A 22102-nucleotide genomic window follows, 5' to 3' on the forward strand; every position below is an offset into this window, starting at 1 on the left:
GATCCATATTGGAGACAAAATCTTCAAGAGTCATGTGATCAAGGAGAACCTCAACCCCACCTGGAACGAGATGTATGAGGTGGGTTCAGGTCCTCAGAGGTTTAGCTGTCGTTAAAATGGTTTAAAAATAATGTCATGTAACTATTGCTTTTTTTTTGCAGGTGGTTCTGCCCTCCAGGTCGACCTCTGATGTACTTGTGGAGGTTTTTGACAAGGATGTGGACAAAGATGACTTTTTAGGAAGGTATGTGGCAGTGTTTTTATTGCTAACCAGTGTTGGGGAAAGTTACTTTTAAAAGTAACGCATTACAATATTGCGTTACTCCCTAAAAAAGTTACTAATTACTTGACCTTGTTTCTTTTTATGGAAAGTAATGCGTTATGTTACTTTTGCGTTACGTTTTAAATATGAGCAGGGCTTGATTGTTTGTTTTTAATATAAGAAGTTCTATTTATAGCAAATATAAAAGCACTTTCACACCAAAAGGTGCAATGAATAAACCTCAGGCTGAAGGAAAAATTATTTCACATCTCTACAGTAAAATACAGCAATTCAGCAATTAGAAAACAAAGAAGCGCAAATGTCAGCTTTAGTATAGGTAACACTTGTTCACTATTAACTACCACTTTTCCCTCAGTAAAGTCTTAATTTGCTGCTTATTGTTAGTTAGTAGGTTAGTTGTTTAGTTTAGGTATTAGGTTAGGGATGCAGAATAAGGTCATGTAGAATAAGGCACTAATATGTGCTTCATCAGCACTAATAAATGGCTAATATGCACGCTAATAAGCAATTTATTGGTGTAACCTTATACTAAAGTGTTACCTTGTTAGTTTATCTAAGGTCCTTTTTGCTTATTAGTACGGTTGAACTGGATCAAGGTCAGCAGCAAAGACATTGGTTGAAATGGGATTAGATAAACAAAGTACTAGTTTGAAAGTAAAGACTATTTTTTGCGTTATAATGCAAATTTATAATAATTGCGTTACTGTACCAGTTATTTAAAACAAGTAATCTTATTACATAACTCTCAATATTTGTAGTGCGTTACCCCAACGCTGTTGCTAACTACAAAATAAATAAAGCTTAAATAAATGATAAACATTAGTTGAGAAGCTTAAACATAAATTAGGAATGTTGCCTTAATAAATTGTACATTTTGCCTATATATGTGTGTGTGTACTGTGTATATTTATATATAAATACAAAGGCATGCATATGAATATAAATATATTAATATAAATATATATTTATATATGTAATATAAAATATAGAACAGTCACGAGTCATGGAAATGCAAACTAAAATGAACGTAAAAAAATGGAAATGTAATTCTGTGTTGTAATGCGTGTTTTCTTGTCCGCAGGGTGAAGATCAGCTTGCAGGAGATCATTGGCTCTCAGCTGACTGACGAGGTTAGTGATTCGTCTCTAATATCGTTTCTCGCTCTCTTAATGAATTTTTAGTTTGTCGTCGTTAACAGATTTCATTGTGTTTTCTTTCTCTGTGTCAGTGGTTTTCTCTGAATGACGTCAAGCGCGGCCGGGTTCACATGATCCTGGAGTGGCTTCCCGCAGTCGCACGACATGACCGACTACAAAAGGTCCTCAAACCTGACATGCTATGCTATGTTACGTTATGCATTTGATATCGTTATCTATGACAAATTTAATGACTCGTTTTGCATGTAAGATCGGGATGGTTTTTTAGATTCGTGATTTTAAAACTAAATAATAACGCAATAATAACGTCGTCTTCTTGTTTTCTTCACGTCAGGCTCTGGGGTTACAGTCAGAGCATTCGTACCTGAACAAATCTGTGCCGTCAGCAGCTCTGTTCTTCGTTCTGTTGGAGAGAGCTCACGACCTGCCGGTGCGTCTCTTATAAGCATTACCCCACACAAACACAGTTATGTTATATCGGATGGAGTTGTAATACTGTAATACTGTCTTGTGTGCAGCTGAAGAAGAGCGGGAAGGAGCCTAAACCTGCTGCGGAGCTGGTGTTAGGGGACATTACCCATAAAACCAAGGTGGGAATTTGTGCCTTTTGTAAGGAATTAATTAATATCAGTTTCTGACACTTAATAAAAGCATCTTCTTTGCCGGTATTATTTAGGTGTGTGAGCGCTCTATGTCTCCTGAGTGGAGTGAAGCTTTCCACTTCCTGGTCCACAACCCTACAGACGAGATTCTTATTATAAAGGTAAGATAGATGGAGTTTAGATAATTAGGTAGTCGACGTGATATAATTAATCTAAAATCACTGTAAATAGCATTTTAATGATCCTTTTATAATTATTATGCTCGATGCCTTTTAGTATTACTTTACATTGATTATTTATAATATGTATAAAATAGTACTTTATTCTCTCATTATTAGTATTATTTTGTTTAATTATCATCATTATACGGCCAAAATTTGTCGTAATATACTTTTTTATTTATTAATTTATTACAAATATATAACTTGCTTAAATTACATGAATTTAAATGTAAAACAATATATAACAATACCACCTCTGCTACCAAAAATAAATAATGATAGTAATGATGATAAAAAGTTTATACATTTATAAAAATGCATGTCGTACCATGTATGTATGTGTATGTGACAAATAAACTTTGAAATTTAAAATTTGAATTTGAAAAAGAAAATGAAAGTAATAATATATAACAATACTACTACTACCACTACTACTAAAATAAATGTATTATTATTATTCTAAATATAATTTGTATACCACATAATGAGAAACTATATTAAATATTTGTATTTTTAATGTATTATCTAATTTGTTGTATTATTCATAAATATTTCACATTAGTGCTGTCAAACTATTAATTGCTTTTAATTGCATCCAAAATTAAAGTTTTACTTTCATTATATATATATATATATATATATATATATATATATATATATATGTGTGTGTGTGTGTGTGTGTGTGTGTGTGTGTGTGTGTGTATTGTACTTATTTATTATGTATATAAATATACACATACAGTATATAGTTTGAAAATATTTGCATGTATAAATTATATATTTATATTATTATATTGTATATTATATTTTATATATTATATATGTATATTTAATACATGCTTGTGTTTGTATTTATACTGTATATACACACATAATATATAGAGAAAAACTTTTATTTTGGATGCGATTAATCGTTTGACAACTAGTTACTGGACCTAAAATGTACACTTCTACCATACACATTAATATCAGTTATAACTTTGATATAATCCATGGACACATTATGCATCAAAAACCCTTACATATGTCATAATAAACATTCATAATGTATTTTATCTTTGTTCCTCGTAGCTTTCAAGTGCCTTTGAGCAGCCCTTAGGATCAGTGGTTCTACCAATCAGAGAGCTGCTTTCAAAACCGGATCTGCTGATGGACCAATGGCTGAGTGTGGATGGAGCAGGTCCTGACAGTCAGATTCTGCTGAGGGCACAACTTAAGGTCAAACAATGATTCTTATTTCTAAACTGTAATAGGATTACTTACTATTTGTAATTAAAATAACATTGTAAACATCAAAGTAAATGTCTAAATTGCACTCGCTCAAAATCAGATTTTGGACTCAAGTTTGGATACAAGTGTCCTTCGTCGTAAAAAGGCTGTTGTTGAAGAAGAGCGTCCAGCGGTTGAGCAGCACAAAGAAAAAGCTCCAGTCACTGTTGAACACTCACAAGCTGCAGTCAGTAAAGAGTCTGAGAAGAAAACGCTGCCAACAAAAGGGTTCGAGTGTTTTGTTGTGGTTACTGATTTCTTAAAAGTCATATTGTTTTATTTTGAGAACTGAACCAGACTGCTTGATTGTGATGAACAGGGTCAGTCAACTTGCAGCCTCTACTTTACCACGACCTATGTCACTGCCTCAAGAACCTCAGAAACAAACAGATGCCCAGGATATAGATGACCATCACACGCCATCTCTACCCAAAACACAGCCTGCCACTGAGGTTAGTGTGTGTGTGTTTATATGAAGCACAATTCACTTTATTTATATATATATATATAATTTATTTTAATTAAGATCAATAATGATTTTAATCATAATGTCATTATTTTAATTTGAATTTTTAAAATTATTTTATTTTATCCATTCATTTTTATTTAATTACAGTGTTTATTTTAGACCCATTATGTATTACATTGCACTTTTTTTTAATTAAATGATTAAAAATGGCGCAAAAAACATTATCGTAACACATTAATAAACATTCTTACCTAATCTCCCTCCTGGGATAATATTTTATTTATGTTTTAACTGTGTTAATTATGTGAGACACTGTTATAGTTTTTTAATGACTAATTTTAATTATTTAAAAATGTTCTATTGTTTATTTAAACTTTTGTTTTTTTAGTAGTTTTATAGTTTATTTTTTCATTGCTTTTGTTCTTTGTTTCATCTGCATAGTTTTTATTCATTTTTATTCCTGTTTTAGTTATTTTAGCACATGAAAAGAAAATTTGTTTTGACAACTACTGGAAACAAGTTTTTTATGTTTTATTTTATTTCAGATTATTTTATTTTATTTTAATAGAATGGATTCTTATTGCCTATTTCATTGTTTTAGTTATAGTTCAACTTTAATCACTATAATAACCCTCATTATTTCTTATCATTTACAGGATCTCAGCAAAGTCCCTGACTCCACTACTAATGAGGGTGGATACATGGAACCAATCAAAACATTTGGATCAGCCCACGAAGAGCAAAAACCAGAAGAGCAGTGAGTTAAAGATCGAATGTATCCCTGATTTAGCATTAATTAACAAAGTATTGACTGATTTGTTAATGTTACACAGGTCTCACAAGTCGGTTTCTCCCAGTGCTCCTGCAGAGGAGTCAAAAGTAAGTAGTTCTACAGAACTACGACCCCAAAAGACCAGCCATGACCCCAGCTTTGGCAACAAAGTAAGTAGTTTTTTTTTTTACTTTTAGCTTCCTGGATCACCATACCGTTTTAGAACATGTTTGAACATGTCCCACTTGGCAGGATGACTTCAGTATTCTTCTGATGTTGTGATTGGTCAATGCCTGTCCTGTAGGGGGTGCTGCGTATCCATCTCTTGGAAGCTCAGGATCTGGTCGCGAAGGACAACCTGATGGGAGGGATGGTGAAGGGCAAGAGCGACCCGTATGTCAAGATCCATATCGGAGACACAACCTTTAAGAGTCATGTGATCAAGGAGAACCTCAACCCCACCTGGAACGAGATGTATGAGGTGGGAATTCTGGGAAATGTAGTTTGGACAAATTAAGGCGTCGCAGAAATGTCTGTAATGGCTATGATTTATGTTTATTTATGCTCATTTCTTTTAAAATCTGCATCTGTAAAATAACGATTTAATTAAAAATGAAAAATCATTACTTTAAAAGAGATTAATAGTAACGTTTCCCGCTTTTATTTACTAGATGCTTCTGACTCCTGATAACAATCTAGACGTGAAGTTCGAGGTCTATGATAAGGATTTTGAATCGGATGATTTCCTTGGAAGGTTAGTACATTTGCAGCATTTTCTACTAAATAAAGCACAGAAAGAGTTTTTGCATTATTGCATAATTTTGGAGGACAACTAGTCTTTTCAACAAGTCTAGACAACTCAACTTTTCCCATCTATTTTATATATATCATCTTAGTATTTGATTTCAACTTATGCTGATTAAAGTGGTAAAACACATATTGATTGATGATTTTGGGGTGAAATATGCCCCAGATAAATCTTTATGAAGTTAACTGAACAAAAAAACGTTTTATTTCAGATGCTATATTCTTGAAATAAATGAGGTTTTGCTTTGCCTTCATGTGTGTTCAGGTTCAAGCTCAAACTTGGACATATCATCAGTTCCAAGTACAATGATGAAGTGAGTATCAGCGTATTTGGCTCTGGTTTGTAAGATAATAACACAATCATCGGCACATAAACCCGTCCCTGCTGCCTTTTCTTTTCCAGTGGTTCACTCTGAATGATATAAAACACGGTCGAGTCCATTTGGTCCTTGAATGGCTTCCCACTTCAACACAGCGGGACAGATTAGATCAAGTCAGTTTTTCACGAAGGAGTCTGCTGTTTGTTATGTGTATATGTAAAATTGGCTTAATGCTAAAAAAGGTCTTTTTTTTCTCTAGGTAATGCAGATGCAAAGCTCTCAGACCTACCAGAACAAGTCTGTGCCGTCAGCAGCTCTGTTGTTTATTTACTTAGAAAGAGCTCATGATCTGCCTGTAAGTTCTTCTACACACTTTCAGTTTACTATCATTTTCAGAAAGACAGTTTCTGGTTAATACTAAATAAAGTAGAATATTTAAAAATGTATTTCCATATTGTTTAAATATTTAAAATAAAAATAAAATAAAATGAATAATATATATATATATATATATATATATATATAATATATATATATATATATATATATAAATGTTTTTCATTTTATTTAGAAAAAAATAGCATTATATAAAAATAGCACTATATATATATATATATATATATATATATATATATATATATATATATATATATATATATATTTATAAGTACTTTAAAAAGCTTTAAAAAAAGAAAATATTATGTTATACATGTATTTATATATGTGTATTATGTATATCGCTATATTCATAATTATTCTACATTATTAAATATTTCACTGACTGAAAAGGATCTTTATCAATGAGATGTATATATATATATATATATATATATATATATATATATATATATATACTTTAATGATTGGAAAAATAGTGAAATCATTTTAATAACCTGCCATTTATTTTATGTTTGTTATATTTCTAGTTGAAGAAAAGTGGAAAGGAACCTAAAGCTGCCGCTGAACTTATACTTGGAGGAACGACTTATAAAACCAAGGCACCAATAGCACTCATACAATCCTATAAAAAGTTAAATGGTACAGAGTTTATTTGTAATATTGTAATATATTTAAATTTCTTTTTGTGTGCTCTCACATTTAAAGGTGTGCGATCGCTCATCTTCTCCTCACTGGAATGAAGCCTTTGACTTTCTGGTTCACGACCCCAAAAAGGACATCCTTGTCATTAAGGTGAGGCCGTTTTAATCTGAAATGCAGTCAACAGCGTTTTGTGAAGGCTGCATGCATTAAATGATAATCGCTAATATTTAGAAACTGTGATATAAGGTAATATATATTTAAACTTTACACCTTAGTGTCCTTCACGTTAAGTACATCAACAAACCTAAACTAACTTGCTCAGCGTGACCGTAGTTGCCCCGAAACAAAAACTGAAAAGTTATATTTCTGCCTTTGTGTCGACTCTGAGAACGCATCAGTATTTGTGTTTAAATTAGAGGGGTTTCTGATTTTAGATTTATGATTATTTCACTCTGATTTGATTTATTGCCATTCTGAGCAGCTCTCAAGTGCCTGGGACCAACCCATGGGTTCTTTGGTTCTACCAATCAGAGAGCTGCTTTCAAAACCAGATCTACTGTTGGACCAATGGTTCGGTCTGGATGGAGCTTTGCCAAAGAGCCAGATCCTGCTCAAGGCGCAACTGAAGGTTAGACTCATTTTGATGGTTGTTTTAGTCACTCAGCCAAGAAACGGTATCCCAGCGCTGTAAAAACAATCAACATTTTCTCTTTTATCCAGATCTTGGATTCAAAAATGGCTGCTTTAGTGGCTATGGGTTCAGGTCCTGTGTTGAGTAACAAGCAGACGGCCACCACGGGTCAGATCCAAATCTCCCTTTCCTTCCAGAAGAAGCTGACCGTGGTCATCCACGCATGCAGGTCCGGGGCGACGATAAACCCTTTCGAGTCGTTTTAAGTTTAGAAGTGGTCTATGTAAGTGAAGTTGGAGGTGAAGTGAGGACGTTCTGTGTTTGTGTGTTTTCAGGGGTCTGGTTACATCATCTAAGGACAGTTTAGACACCTACGTCTCCCTCATTCTGCTGCCAGATAAAAGCAAGGCCACGAAAAGAAAGACGACTGTGAAGAAGAAAAATCTGAACCCTGAGTTCAATGAAAGGTTTGGAGACGCGTGTGTGTGTGTGTGTGTGTGTGTGTTGCTCAAGAATAAGAGAGATTTAAGTGAGCCATGTACTGTAGCTTACTTTTGCTTTGGAGCACATTCTAAACACGTTGGTGTGTCAATATAGTTACTTTGTAACATACAGCGGTGGACAAAATAGTTATTTTAAGTATTTTAAGTCAGTTATTTCTATCTTTTGCTGTAGTGTGTCAGTAGGAAATATCACTTTACGTTTACAAACGTTCATTTTGCCATTAATTGTGTTTAATTGTGCTTTAAGAAACCCCCCTGTTAAAAGCTTCTGACACAAAATGCTGTAAAATGAGAACGCTGTCGAAAATATTGTTATAAACATCAGTTAACTTCTATTCATTAAATCAACATTTGGTGTGAGTATCATTTGGGTTTAAAGCAGCTTTTGCTTTCTGTGCACTTGAGTTTTTCTGGGAGCTTCTCAGGTAGGTTTCTTGAGACGTTGACTCAATTCTTCTTGATTTAAGTTTGTTTAGTCAGACTGGATGATGATCAGATCGCCGTCAGAACAAAATGGATTATCACGATTAATGGCAAAATAAATGTTTCTAAATGATATTGACACGTTACAGCAAAAGATAAACATAACTGACTTAAATCTATACTAGTGTTCTAATGCTTTTGGGAACCACCGTTTAATTAATACTGAAAAATTGCGTTGCGTAAGTCGGTCTTTTGACTTTATGTTCTGTAATGTGTTTGCAGTTTTAGAAGAGTTTTATCAGACCTTGACCCAGGGAGTGTGTCGTAATCTGTAATGTTGTTCTGCAGGTTTGAGTTTGATATGAGCGTGGAGGACGCTCGGAGACGAGAGCTCAGCGTCTGTGTGAAAAACGCGTCCTCGTCCTTCATGAATCGAGACAAAGACGTGATCGGCCAGGTCAGCTGAAGAGTTTCAAATATCTAGACTTCCTAACACCGAAATATACAAGTACAATATATACAAGATGAGACTTGTTTTCAGAGAATTAGGAGTTACTATTTTCGCATTACATTTGTTAAATATTTTAGCGTGTATGTTTGTATTTTATGTTATTTTAGAATTTGTATATATAACGTTTACAATAATTTACACGACTAATATTTAATTTAGTAATCACATGTAACTGTAATTTTAAAAAGATGATTATCGTTGATTTATTCTTGCAGGTGCAGATAGACCTGGGACATGTTGACTTGGTCTCTGGAGTCACAGAATGGTGAGTTTTTCTACTTTTAATATCTTCTCTGAGCAACACTTTCCAACCGAATTATTATGCACAGTTTTCGTTGTTGTTGTGATATCTGTTTAACTTTTACGAAGACAGAATTCTTGTTTTTGGATCCTTCTCTGTCAGGTTTGATCTGAAAGAAGAGCAGAACTAGGCCGTGTTCTTGACCTGAGCACTTCACAGCCAACTTTAAAACCGTTTCCTGAAGTTCTTCAGGGTATCTCTAATGTCGTGCATCGCTGCCAGTGCTTCCCTTACAACTTTATTTCAATACCTTCAAAAACGCACATGTTTCTTTCCTTGTTTATCAACCGATGATTTTTGAGCGAACGGATTACGATATGATTGAGCTTAGCGATTTAAACATATTACTGCATCGACGAATCAAGTATTACATCAGAACTGATATTGGTGATATCTGTATAAATGAGTATCAGATGAACGAGTCTTGTCTTCCTGCGCAGGTTGCAGGACGTTGCATTTGTTTAAATCCAGCAAGAAAAGGATGTTTTAAAATGGGTTTCACATTTTTTTAAAGCAACGAAATATCTCTCTTTATTGAAAATGAAAGGATACAATACTAAATGGTCTAAATGTACAAATTTATGAAGGATTATAATTGACAAAAACATAAAGTGGTGTTTAGACAGTCCACACGTCATCACCTAAAAACTATTTATGATATATTATGTGCTGTTACAATCATAATGTTGCATTTGGATAAATAGCTGCTGTTTCCTCGTGGCTTGCGCCTTCTGTAGTCCACTGTGACGCCAAAAATGTAGAAACTATTTTCGCCTTTAATGCTCGCTTGTTGCATACGTGTTGTGTTCAGTTTTAAGCCTTACAAGGAGTTATCTTGTGGTCATTTTTATTTGCAGTTATAGTCGTTACTGTTTACGGGGGTCTATATATAGGGTTCCCATACTTGTGAAAATCTTGTAATAACAGGGAGTTTAAATTGAAACGATTTCCAGGCCTGCATAAAATCATGGAATATAATAAAATATCAAAGTCCTGGACATTTCTAACGTGAGCATAAAATTCTGGTTGCGCTTGGACATCGAGTTTCGTGAGTCATAAGCGTTGAATCAAACGCACGGAGCTGCATTCGGATCTATTTTTGTCTGTTTGGAGGCTCACTTCACGTATGCTGGTTTAAATCAATTCCAAGGACTGGTACCCGAGTTACAAAAGAAACGAAAGTCATGGAAATTCATGAGTTAAAAGAGTGGGAACCCTGTACAAGAGCTGGACCAAAAGCAAATGCTTTTTTTTTTTTTTTTTGTTTATCATATACTTAATCTATAACTACCATTCAAAGGTTTGGGGTCAGGAATTTTTAAATGAATACTTTTATTCAGCAAAGACAAATTAAATTGATCAAACGATTTATAATGTTACAAAATATTTCTATTTAAAGCAAATGCTGTTATTTTGACATGTATTTTCTTCAAACAATCATAAAATAAACATTTTACTGCATTTCTGATTAAACGTAAATGAAATTTTACAAAATCACGTTCCTCAAACTTTTGAACAGTAGTGTACAGAATTTTTTGTCACGTGTTACTTTACTAGCTTAAGTTCGTATTTCACTGCATTCCATTTGTTTTCTATCACTGCGTGCATGTTTTATTTTCACATTAAGTTTTATATTCTACATTAAACATGCTGTAACGTGTTGAGATTTACGTGCAATTTGGTAAATACCAAAGAACCGTACCATGCTAAAGATGACCATATTCAGCTGAACTGCACTATTCATACTGCCACATTTCTGAATGTATTATCTCATATTCACAGCTGCCAATAAAACAGTTATGGCATCAGAATGTTGTCAAAATCCTTTTAATAATGTCTGAATATCGTAACCAACACTAAATTACTAAAAAAAAGAAGACTAAAAAGACCTTTTGTGAAGGTTTATGATTTTTATTTCCCAAACCAGTCTGTGTTGATCATGCACAGCTTTATTGATGCTGCATTGTGCGAGCAAACAAACTCTACATCTGCCACCATCTTTTTTTTATGCAGTATGTGAAGTGATTTACAGATAAAAACAGCCCATCGATGCTTTGTGTTTTCACAAAAAGACAGCGTGACAAGCAGTTTATACACGAATATCATAACGACAACACGTTTTCTCATGGTATAAAGACAAGAGTGTGTTTCTCCCTAAAGGGAGACATAATCAGCCTTCAAAGCATCGAATGACTTCCAAGTCCATTCAGGCGTCCCCCCACGAAATAAAGACCGTTTCAGTTTTATGTGAGACTGGAAAAGAAGAAATAGCGACGTTTAGTTGGATTTAAAATAATAATCATCAGTATCGGATGAACCGTATGCCTTTCTCCAGCACATACCTGTCGATGAGCGAGTCTCTCATGGTGGTCGCGATGGCGCTGGGCTGCGTTTCACTCAGTCTGAAGACGCTCTCGATGACGGACAGCTCAGTGCTCGTGGTGTCCAGTCCACAGAAGGCACACCAGTCGTTCACCACCATACCAGCAGCGATAACCTCGCTGCCGCGGTTGACCGTCCCGGCCTGCAGAGAAAAAAAATTAGAATCATTTAGCACAGATACCAGTGAGCCAGCATCAGCACCAACAAATCAAGCAGGTCCTCGAGTACGTTTCTAAAGCTTTCCCCAAAAAAATTCAAAATAGGATTGTATTGAATACGCTTGCCACTATTAGTGATTTCACATAAATATACTCACATATAGAATATAAAAAAGGCTGAAAATTTGTGATTGGTACTAGAAGCAATTAATCACTGACATTAAAATGACAAAATCTTTAAAGAATGGTACATGACACTTCTGTTAAATTTACTACATCTTTGATAAAAAAACAAAAAAACTTAATTTCTTTCAAATTTGTTTACTTTGTATGTATATGTATCTCAATTGTTCAGTGCTTGTCAGATATTAGAGCTGGGCTTTATCTATAACTACCATTCAAAGGTTTGGGGTCAGGGATTTTTAAATTGATACTTTTATTCAGCAAAGACATTAAATTGATCAAATGATTTATAATGTAACCATATTTCTATTTAAAATAAATGCTGTTATTTTGAAATGTATTTTCTTCATCATAAATCATGAAATAAACATTTTACTCTATTTTTGATTAAATAAATGTAAGTGAAATGTTAAAAGGTAAGTCGCAGTGGTCACTCACCACTAAAGGTACTTGTAGGAGTGACGAGAGTTCATCTTGATCTTCTATGGAGGTTTTGGGGTGGACGAGGCCTCCCTGGTTACTGAAGGCACAGTAACTACCCACAAGCACCTGCTCCGCAATCGTCTGTCTGAACACTTCCACCTTGAGAGTGTCTGCAAGAATCTCTTCTGTTTCCTGTGGACAATAATTCCCTGAATTTAATATAAAAAAACACCAGCTTCGGGGAAAACAAACTTTCGAATTTCTAATGGTTTCATTCATCGTAGAGGCCTTTTAGTGAAATATAGAGCATTGAGAAATAATTTAGAGCCACTGAGGTTCAGAGAAAGTCTTCTGTTAGAGGTGTTCTTACTCTGTCAAGATCAGGATGAACTAGAGCAACGTAGTCGTTACAAGAGATGACGTTCCCCAGCGCAGAAAGACGCTCTTCTACTCTCTGAATCCGCACCGACTCCGGCAGGCAGTTTCTGATGTGCTGTAACTCTTGATCTGTCGTGTTGTTGGGCACCAAGAGACCGTGACGATTTCCTGCAGAAGAGCATACCAGGAAAGACACGCAACATCTATTATACATCACGCATGAGGACATAAAAAAAGACCTAATCTGATCTAGCTTGTTATTTTTAAAAGGTTCATTTCAGGTCTTGTTACAATATTTACCGAAACATCATCCGCATTTTGATCAACATACAATGACAACAAAAATGAGGTTAATCGATCGCAAATTTTCACATTTTCTTACCAACACACATTCTGCCAATAATTCGACATCCTGCTATAGAGGCATGAACGACAGGCATCGTTTCTGACAGTTCACCTTCAAAGACACTATGGGGAAAAACAGACATTATATGACAACAGATTAATCACCATCTCTATCACACACACACACACACACACACACACATATATATATAAATATATACACAAACAAATATTTTTAGTTATCTAATTTCTGACTCACCTGTAAAAGTTTTCTGAACCACCAATCGCCACTAAGCAATACGTGTTTGTCAGCTTGGCAAAGCACCCAATTTCATTATTTTTCTCAAAAGATGCACGGACTGCCATTCTTCTGCTGTTGAAATGATCGAAATTGTCTGCAACTGATGAGAAACAACACTGATGATGACACGAAAATTAAAAACAGGGTAGACATAAATAACATCATATAAAACTAATTAGTAACAGAATCTGGTGAGTTGAGTTTCTGCTCCACAATTAGGTTTTGATATTTAATATTTCTTAACAGTATATAAAGCGCTATTTCAGGATTAAACCTCGTCTCTGTACCTGGTTTTAATTAGGCTAGAGAAACGTTTTTAAATGTGCTTCTAAAAAACATTATTTTAAAACATATGGGACTTTATAGCACCGTGACTAATCAAAGTAATTCACAACAAAACCTGAAGGTTAAACTCGTTCTAAATAACTTTTATTTAAGCAGTACTAGTCAGGGGGACGTTAGCTAGCTGTCGGCTAACTTACATGAAGTTATTTTGACTTCTCTATTCATTAAAAGCTATCAATTCTGTGTTATTTAATAACAAAGCGGGTTAATAATACATACGGAATTATATATTTAATAACTTTATTATAAATACCATTACAATTACAACAGCAATCTTATATTTACCGATTGTCACTGTATGTAGAAGCGTGGACAGCCGTAAACCACGTGTTCACTTCCTTTCCTGGACGTGCTGACGTCAACGCGTTACGGCACGTGATACGTTAGCTCATGTTGTCAGGAGAAACACCGCTGCCTTTGTTTTGATTCTTAAAAACCAAGTCCCCAGACCATTGTTCTTTAAACAATGAAGAGTCCGTATTTGTGTCAATAAAGTTTTTTTTAGATACGGCATTTATGTCCCTCTATTGATCATACACAGTATGAGCATTTCCACAATATCTCTTAAAACATTTTTAAAAGTTGCTAGGTGTTAATAATGCAATATAATAAAGAAAATAAAAATAATTTAACCAATAAAGAAATAGACAACAATCAAAACAAATACAATAAAATGTTGGTATTTGTAGTCAGTGTACGTGTATTAAAAATATTTTCAAAATAACATTCAGTGAGTCACTGCAATTTATTCCCTTTAATAGCATAATACGACTTAAATAAACAAACATTTAATCTGTCATCTTTTTAAAATGATCGTATTTACATTTCTATAACCCGTTGTTGCCTAAACGGCTGAGAACGGGGAGCCACGTTCCCACATGTTTTTGTCGTCCGCCACAAACCTGCGTAGCAACAGGACACACCTCTCCCTGCACTACGGATTTGTGAGCCAATCGCGATTGACTTTCGGCGTGACGTCGTTTTTGTTGACACTTCGATTAGCTGGCTACCTGCGAGACGTCACTGCAGCAGCGCGAGCCCGTGACCCTCGACGTCCACCCCGCGCGTTTTCTGCCTGGAAACATCGCGAGCTAATCGGTGCCGGGAAAGCGCAGGATTCCGGGGGCTGGAGTCGGCGTGGGGTAAAGTCTTGCCGTGCCTCGGCTCGTTAACGCACTATTGATCGGTTTTTGTCCCAGTCACGGTGTCAAACGCTCCCTGAGTGCTTGCTGCGTATGTAGGTTTTTTTTTTTGCAGTGTCCCCAATACATTGCTGTGCTGTTAGAGATGATGATGTCTCTGTTTTGAGCCTCGGTCTCAAACCGAATCATCTACGAGCAGTTTTGTGAGAAGGTTGCTGAACATTAACGCAAACATCTTATACATTCGGGAAGGTTTCCTGAGGCATGTATTATGGCTATAGTGTTTTTAAAATCTACATTGGTATTTAATACCCTGGAGTACCATGGTATATGAATATGCTAGATGTTAAGCATGATGGTACTTCTAGAAGGTACTGTAAATCAAAAGCAGTACCAGTTTATCAATGTATAAATGTAATCAATGTGTGTGATTTAAATCTCTTGTTTTGTTATTAAAGAAATGGGGTCTGATCAGAGCACCAGTTCGGCTGCTGACCAGCAGCAGTGGGATCCAGACAATCTTCCATTGCAAGGTGAAGTATCTTCATCCGGTCACCAGACTGACACCGGTCGTGAGTGCCGGGACAGCCTGGATCCAGACATTGACCTTCCACAATGTCGCATGGGCACCAGGAAGGTAGACGACATGAGCTTCATGATAGCCTGCACTAACTGGTATTGAAAACCAGAGACGCTGCACCGATTAAACTGGACGTTTCGTCCGCGAATGAATGCTAGATTTAGTGCAGGGACAGCAGAAGAAACGGAGGTGCTGGACTGGTTTGATGCAAAGTATTCCATTAATAAGTTGTGCAATGTGTTTTAAGACGATGAGAATAAAACGAAGGCACATGTTTGTATTCACAAATGAAATCTCTTCTGATGTATTACGTGGTTGATATCCACCTGCACTGATGAAGCATGTATGCATAAATATATATTGTTAAACATCCATCCAGAAAGCATCAAACGCTTGGCATTTCTGTAGTTTTATTTTATTGACATTTCTTTGAACATGGTGATATTAGATACACAGTGTAAAACTGTAGACTGAAACCGAAATAAAATGGACTCGTCGTTTATAGAATTAAAAACAGGATTTAAGAAATAAAACTTAAATCATATCTAATATTAGTAAATCAATCCGTTTAAGATCGCTCTCATTCTTAATAATCAACATTATGCATGACAGTGTGAAATCATAGGCTACCTTTAGAGTGAAAGAAAAATACAAAAGGTCTGAAAAGTTTCAGTAAGTCTTTGTATTTACATGACCGTTAAAACCTGGACGAGGCTGAGCAGACAGCAACAACTGACCTGTAAATCAGAAAATATCAAAATTGCAAGGACAGAATCTGAATTTATTCAAACCGCAGAGTGAGACGTTCACTCTTAAATTCTTGTCAAAGGGAAAAAAGAACCGGTTATGTACAGGAATACAGTTGAAATTCCCCCGTGGTCAGTCAAGAAAAAAAAAATAATAATAAAAAACAAACCAAAATCTTTAAAGCTATCTCAGATAAAATCTCCATTAAAATTAACCCTCTGTAATTAAAAAGCGTAAATACAGTTGGTTCCTTGACTACCTCTGATATGTTTGTCCTATTGTTAGTCTCATAAAAGGACCATAAAAAACAAAAGGCAACAGCAGCTCGGGTTAAAAGTGACTGTTGTCCAAAGCCACGATCATACCCATTAAAAAGAGGCAAATTACCAGAGAATTCCTATTTACGTATCTCCCTGTACAGTTCTGTATTTTTTTTTTTTTGTTTGTTTGTTTTATTATTTTCTGTGCAACTAATGTGGTTATAGGCATGGCTTCACCTTGATTTCAAATTAAACTGCGTAGAATACCCTTATGTCTCCATTAATGATAAATAAATAGTTTTTCATATGATAAGCCTCTATCGTTACAAACCTTTCACTTGACCCTACAACAAACATTTCTAAAGATATCCACCTTTGATAAATACACTTTAGTTCTGTTAAACATTTCACCTTGGACACAGCTGAATGTTCAGCGTGTTAATATATACACATAATACTGGCTTCGCTTCAGAATTCCTCATGAAACGGCGTAATCTGGAAAAAATAAATGTTCTGTTTTTCTACCAAGAAATCTGTAAGTGGTTTGTTTGGATTTAAAGAAAAATAATGGTCACATCATGCATTTTTACTAATGCATGAAAAGTGTAAATACCCTCCAAGAGGCATCTGAGGCTGATATTCTAGAGATGGTCTGAATCGCATACAAGTGTAAAGGTCATATCTGTAAACATTGGTTGTCCCAGATGGAATTACACCAGCATACAGATGTTTGGGATTGCATATGCAATCCCCATAATGTTCACTTCCCAGAACGGGCAAATATATTTTACAGAAATGTATGGAAGTGAACAATTTTGTGTTTGCATATCGTTTCGGAATTAGGTTTATAGTCCAATTTTGAATGCATTTTGCAGAAACGCCTTTATGTGGATACCAATATGTCTGATCCTGATGCATGACATGACCATGTGTAAATAAATTTTGATTTCGTTCTAGTTAGAGTGACTTCTGCAGAATTGCCACGAGTTTTCTTCCGTCATAAGCCATCCTCCTATAGATAAAGAACATACTTTAACACTCTGAGCATTTGTCATATAAGATGTCAGACGTACACAATAAACACATAAAGCCTCTTAAAGTATGGAACACACTATTGTGCCACATTGTCAAATTCAGTCCATGGCTTATCAGAGCAAATGGTTTGTCGTCTTTTGTACCAACAACAGCTCAGCGGACAGATTCAAAGTTGAGGAAGACAATTGGTGATGCACAGTGTGTTCCATTAAAAATACTCCCACCCAGCACTTCCTGTACCCGAGACATTAGATCACTTCACAGCCACATTGCTGCTTGTTGTTGCAAGCAGGTGCTCTAGATTCGGAACGGACTAATAAAAATGCTTATCTGAGAGACAATAACATCGAGTCTTTCCCAAGTGGGCACAGACATGTAAAATCTGCTCTAGTTTCATGCCACTTCTCTACCCACGAACAAGCTGCTCGCATAACAGATCCAAAAAATGATATATGAGAAGGAGGACAACAAAAATAAATGGTAACACGTTGTTTTCACTTATTAAAGGCATTGAATAATATATCAAGGGATGTATTCATGTAGCCACTGTTGAAATAACAATGAGGTGGAAATCAATGTAAATGAGCAGTGTTAAGTGTGCCATAATAGACGTAAAGACAAGGCACAATGTCTTAAAGGGGTACAGACACGTAACCCCTCCACAGTACTACTGCATTGAGCTAATCCAACCAAAACACCAGGCCAATTATACATTTTTCCACCATGTTATAAAACATTCTATAGTCAATGCAAAGCAATGTCAAAAAGCATTGTCACACCAAGCATTCTTCTAACCAAAAAGTACAATGGTAATACAGTGGTCTTCTGGGCATGAAGTGCCATGCAAATTCGGATGATCTTTTCGCATAACACGGCACATGTCAAAGTGCTATGACAAATAGACTCGATACTATCACTGTTTAATGTTACATCAGTACCTTTTTTGTGATTAGTTGCCACTAGTCCACGGAAGCCAGTTTCTGCCTTAGAGTCGAACATGAGGTAACTGTGAGATTTAATTCAAACATTGCATTTTCAGAGGTAAAGGTAAAAACTGTGAATCGCAAATTGTGGGATAAATTCACTTTGAAGCCAAGCCAGAAATGCAAAATTGGAAATGCTGTCACAAATGTGAGATTTAAGTCACAATTAACCTATTCTTTTTACTCTTGAGGCAAAACCAGCCTTCCATGTGAGTCATTACGACTTACGGAAAAATAATTGAGAATTTGTGAGACAGGCTAAAAATTGTTTCACAAATGCCCGTCTTGAATCATTAAGATCTCAAAATATGTTTCATGATTGCAACAAAGTTTGCTCTATTTTGTCATTCGATTCAGTGGTTACGTGATGAATCCCCTTTAAAAAAGGCCCGAAAGCTTTAAGAAGACCACACAAAAAAAAAGTGGGTGATGTTACTTTGGAAGACAAAGGTTTAGAAAAAAAACTCATGCCCACAAAACCTTTTAAAAGACTATTCAGAAAACATTCATGTTAGTTGAATGTATTAACAAAATGATGATCTCCAAGTGGTCCATTGTTTGGGCAGATGTACATATGGCAACTACAGAAGTGACACTCACGTCACAAACAGCATGCCAATGAAGCCAGCTAAGTGTAGAAATATGGTGAAGCTTGAATAGATGCTCAAACCATTGGCGGAAACACATTAGAAACATAAAAGTATATGCCAGGTAGTTTCTGTTGCAGATTCATGCTCCTTTGAACTGTGAATACAATATGTACACGAATCTCTGCGGAATAAACAAAAAATTGCTTTTTTTGTAGCTAAAAATGCTCGTTCCACAGAGAAAAGCAAAATGGATTTATAACATGCAACCTAAATGTGTTAAGGCAAAAGTATCAGTGAAACCCCAATATTAAATGATAAACTGTGTCTTAAGTGAAGCCTTATAGGGAGTCTCGCCAAATCTACCATCTTAATATTGTGATTAAGATGCTACGAACCTTTTCTAATATACATATACATCTGAAGATTAATCCAAAAAGTTCCATTCGAGATTCTGAAAACATCAATTACATCTCAGCTCCTTCCAATGTGCAATGTATCAGATCCATTCCCACAGCAGATGAGCACAAAGAGATGTGTTAATATGGTACAGTCAGACGCACTTCACCGTTAAATAGCACAGTCGAACCAATAAAAGCACCCGACAGACATTTTTGAGCTAAGTGTTAGACAATCCACACGAACACATGAAATTGAAGTCACTTCAACGTAAGACATACAGCATATTACGTTTGTTCGAAGAGGATGGATGAACCGTCGAGAGATCATCTACAGTAGGCAAGGGTAACAAAGCTATTTCGTATTCAGATGTGTTCATTGTTCGTGTTCCTGCCTGGCACCAGTGTTTCAAATATTACACTTGGTGAAAAGGTAAGGTCGCAGCAGGAGACCGTGCAAGATGGTTGGAAACATGGCCTAATAAAAGCAAAATATAATAGAGAGATTGCGAGAAATCAGGCTATTGTGACACAAAATGACTCTCCTATAAAGAACTAATGCCATCAAAAAGAGATCCTCTTTTGTTGCCGACTGATAAAAACATCAAAAGAAGAAAAGGAATAGAGTACAGTAGCGAGTGGGAGGAGGTGTTAAGACTGCCCTAGTTATTATAAATCATTTTTTCTACTCTGTGGAAATGGGTAGGCAGGTGAGGAAAGGAAAAAAAACGCAAACAAACATTCAGATTGATGTTAAGCTAATTAGTTTGAAACTGCCTCCTAACCACCAATAAAAAACATGTTGAAGTCTTCAAGGAGTGCCAGCGATGAACCTTTTACCCCGTAAATGACAAAAGACTGCAAGAATTCCTTGGTATTCTTTTCTATGGCCTTTCTACCTACGTGGTTTTCAAGTCATTGTTTGTCGTTTTGCTTGTTTCGTTTCTTTGATAATAGTTGAAGTTCATGTACAAGTTTATGTTGACAACGAGACAAGGATTTGCTGGCGTTTTGCAAATCTGTGGTTCCTCTAACTCTCCGGGAGAAGAGAACATGAACTGGAGTGCAGGTTCCTCGACCGTTAAGACTTCACCTGGTTAGCATAAGGCCAGGGCACGACTTCAAACGTTCAATCCCCAGAAGTTTTGTCCGTTGCGCTCATGCTAAAAAAATTGCAATATTTGTTGTAAAGTTCTGTCTCAAGTGGGAAGGAAGAAGATGCTCCCTTTCCTCATCTTGTGTTCCCGTTCTGGGACAGGGTTGTTCTGAAAACAGGCACTGGTCAAACCTCAGCATAGTAGCCCTCACTTATGTTCTCAAGCGTTTGGGGTCCGTCGCACCCCCCGGTCCGTCATACCCACTCCTGCACAGGGTGTTTGTAGTAGGTCACGTGCTGTTGGACGTTTTTGTTCTTGAACTGGAAGATAGTATATACAAGGACGAGAATGCACAGTGAGAGGATGCACGGGATGACCACAGCGATTGCGTTTACAGTGCTGGGCACGTCATTAATGGCGACCATGATGTCGACGTCATCGTGAGGGAGGTGGCGGTCTTTGTTCTTTTCTACCTCCGATTGATCGCAGCCCATCCAGTCTTTGAGGATTGATTTTGGGTAGCCTGGCTCCACCGTTAACTTCTGGTTATCAAACCTCCAGTAATCCTTTCCCTTGTAAAAGTAGGTATAAACTAGAACAAAAAACAGACAAACATTTTATCAGTATATTTTACATAACCGGAATTCCACTATAGGTCAACAAACAGATAGTCCCGCCCCCAAACTCACACCATTGGTTGGGAGAATGCCGCTGATGGAGGTGCTCAAACAGAGAAATGTTTTGAAATGCCGAAGACGCAATGTTTGTGCATTTATACTTACTTAATCTAGTAAATTGTTTTTGGATTTTAAAAATTAAACGCTTTACTATCTGGAATCATTTAAGTAGTGTATTCGTTTTATGACTGGAAATTTCCCGACTGAAATGAGTTATGAGTTAAAGAGTAAATAAATCATGTAAGGCATGTAAGAATGCACCCTGAGCTAGTTGAAAATCTCAATCTCTGTTTTTGATATTTTCTTTTCATCTTGCCTCCATATACATTGTCAACCAAGAATAGACTATATTGCGGCTGTTCCATAAGCGCCACCTGCTGGCACAGAGTGAATGAGTTTTTTCACGATTCAGCCCATCTGCTGAAAACTATAGTAGCGCCTTTCTGTTTTTGCTTCAAACTTCTAAATTACACAGTTCGATTTAGATTAAAAACTGCTCAGGCAATCTTTGTTTGGATTGTGAACAAAATACAGTGGTTGCCTCTAATTTTATCTTTGCACTTACTTTTGAATCAATGAATCTGTAAGTTGCGTTTGGATCGGTCTGATTTGCGAAAGTACAATTCGGTGTGATTTTAAAAAAAGATAGCATGCAATATAGTGAAGTAAATGTTTTTCAAAATAAATATACAGATAGATCAGTATATCATTATATAGATCACCAGAATGGCGCTACTATAAATTGACTTCTTTTATTTGTGTTATTTACTC

At 35.8% G+C, this 22102-nt stretch overlaps 3 protein-coding genes and 1 long non-coding RNA gene across 6 annotated transcripts in view; 2 read left to right on the forward strand and 2 right to left on the reverse strand.

Moving 5' to 3' along the window:
• The window catches only part of esyt1b (extended synaptotagmin-like protein 1b), a 27266-nt gene extending 16675 nt beyond the window's left edge, over positions 1-10591 (forward strand). Inside the window, exons 28-52 of one of the 2 annotated variants that reach the window (XM_043241674.1) lie at positions 1-79; positions 162-244; positions 1365-1413; positions 1512-1601; positions 1775-1870; positions 1959-2030; positions 2117-2203; positions 3335-3481; positions 3594-3760; positions 3852-3984; positions 4658-4758; positions 4835-4943; positions 5078-5254; positions 5445-5527; positions 5846-5894; positions 5984-6073; positions 6160-6255; positions 6827-6898; positions 7005-7091; positions 7423-7569; positions 7662-7801; positions 7908-8039; positions 8847-8955; positions 9225-9274; positions 9413-10591. The exon at positions 1-79 is cut by the window's left edge and continues 98 nt beyond it. In XM_043241674.1, the coding sequence (XP_043097609.1) occupies positions 1-79; positions 162-244; positions 1365-1413; positions 1512-1601; positions 1775-1870; positions 1959-2030; positions 2117-2203; positions 3335-3481; positions 3594-3760; positions 3852-3984; positions 4658-4758; positions 4835-4943; positions 5078-5254; positions 5445-5527; positions 5846-5894; positions 5984-6073; positions 6160-6255; positions 6827-6898; positions 7005-7091; positions 7423-7569; positions 7662-7801; positions 7908-8039; positions 8847-8955; positions 9225-9274; positions 9413-9440 (2473 nt within the window). In that variant the 3' untranslated portion in view covers positions 9441-10591. The remainder of the gene's footprint in view (positions 80-161; positions 245-1364; positions 1414-1511; positions 1602-1774; positions 1871-1958; positions 2031-2116; positions 2204-3334; positions 3482-3593; positions 3761-3851; positions 3985-4657; positions 4759-4834; positions 4944-5077; positions 5255-5444; positions 5528-5845; positions 5895-5983; positions 6074-6159; positions 6256-6826; positions 6899-7004; positions 7092-7422; positions 7570-7661; positions 7802-7907; positions 8040-8846; positions 8956-9224; positions 9275-9412) is intronic. The other variant, XM_043241675.1, reaches the window with a different exon arrangement.
• A 614-nt stretch (positions 10592-11205) lies between these two features.
• Positions 11206-14224, reverse strand: eif6 (eukaryotic translation initiation factor 6). 2 transcript variants are annotated; one of them, XM_043241614.1, is made up of 7 exons: positions 14111-14224; positions 13439-13580; positions 13217-13302; positions 12827-13002; positions 12472-12648; positions 11653-11834; positions 11206-11563 (listed from the first exon to the last, which is right to left on the reverse strand). In XM_043241614.1, exons 2-7 carry the CDS (start codon positions 13543-13545, stop codon positions 11554-11556), a joined length of 738 nt encoding a protein of 245 aa, XP_043097549.1. In that variant the 5' UTR covers positions 13546-13580; positions 14111-14224; the 3' UTR covers positions 11206-11553. The 2 variants fall into 2 exon arrangements, with proteins under 2 accessions (XP_043097549.1, XP_043097550.1); XM_043241615.1 differs by having other exon boundaries at positions 13439-13596; positions 14111-14210.
• A 159-nt stretch (positions 14225-14383) lies between these two features.
• LOC122346763 lies at positions 14384-15937 on the forward strand. Its single transcript, XR_006251166.1, has 2 exons — positions 14384-15058; positions 15426-15937. It is a non-coding gene; the product is annotated as an uncharacterized LOC122346763 (long non-coding RNA).
• A 3-nt stretch (positions 15938-15940) lies between these two features.
• mmp24 (matrix metallopeptidase 24) overlaps positions 15941-22102 on the reverse strand; it is a 30369-nt gene continuing 24207 nt past the window's right edge. The window contains exon 9 of the mRNA XM_043241613.1: positions 15941-21246. Coding sequence (XP_043097548.1) covers positions 20909-21246 — 338 coding nt within the window. The 3' untranslated portion in view covers positions 15941-20908. The remainder of the gene's footprint in view (positions 21247-22102) is intronic.

Source organism: Puntigrus tetrazona, chromosome 6, assembly GCF_018831695.1.
Source record: "Puntigrus tetrazona isolate hp1 chromosome 6, ASM1883169v1, whole genome shotgun sequence".
NCBI lineage: Eukaryota > Metazoa > Chordata > Actinopteri > Cypriniformes > Cyprinidae > Puntigrus > Puntigrus tetrazona.

Bases quoted from the DNA above. Each gene is read 5' to 3' on its own strand.
- eif6 (XM_043241614.1), bottom strand. From the start codon at position 13,545: ATGGCAGTCCGTGCATCTTTTGAGAAAAATAATGAAATTGGGTGCTTT. The intron at 12,649-12,826 runs GTAAGAACACCT...TATTGTCCACAG, and splicing joins TTCATCCTGATCTTGACAGA to GAAACAGAAGAGATTCTTGC. The intron at 11,835-12,471 runs GTGAGTGACCAC...TTTTCTCTGCAG, and splicing joins TCCTACAAGTACCTTTAGTG to GCCGGGACGGTCAACCGCGG.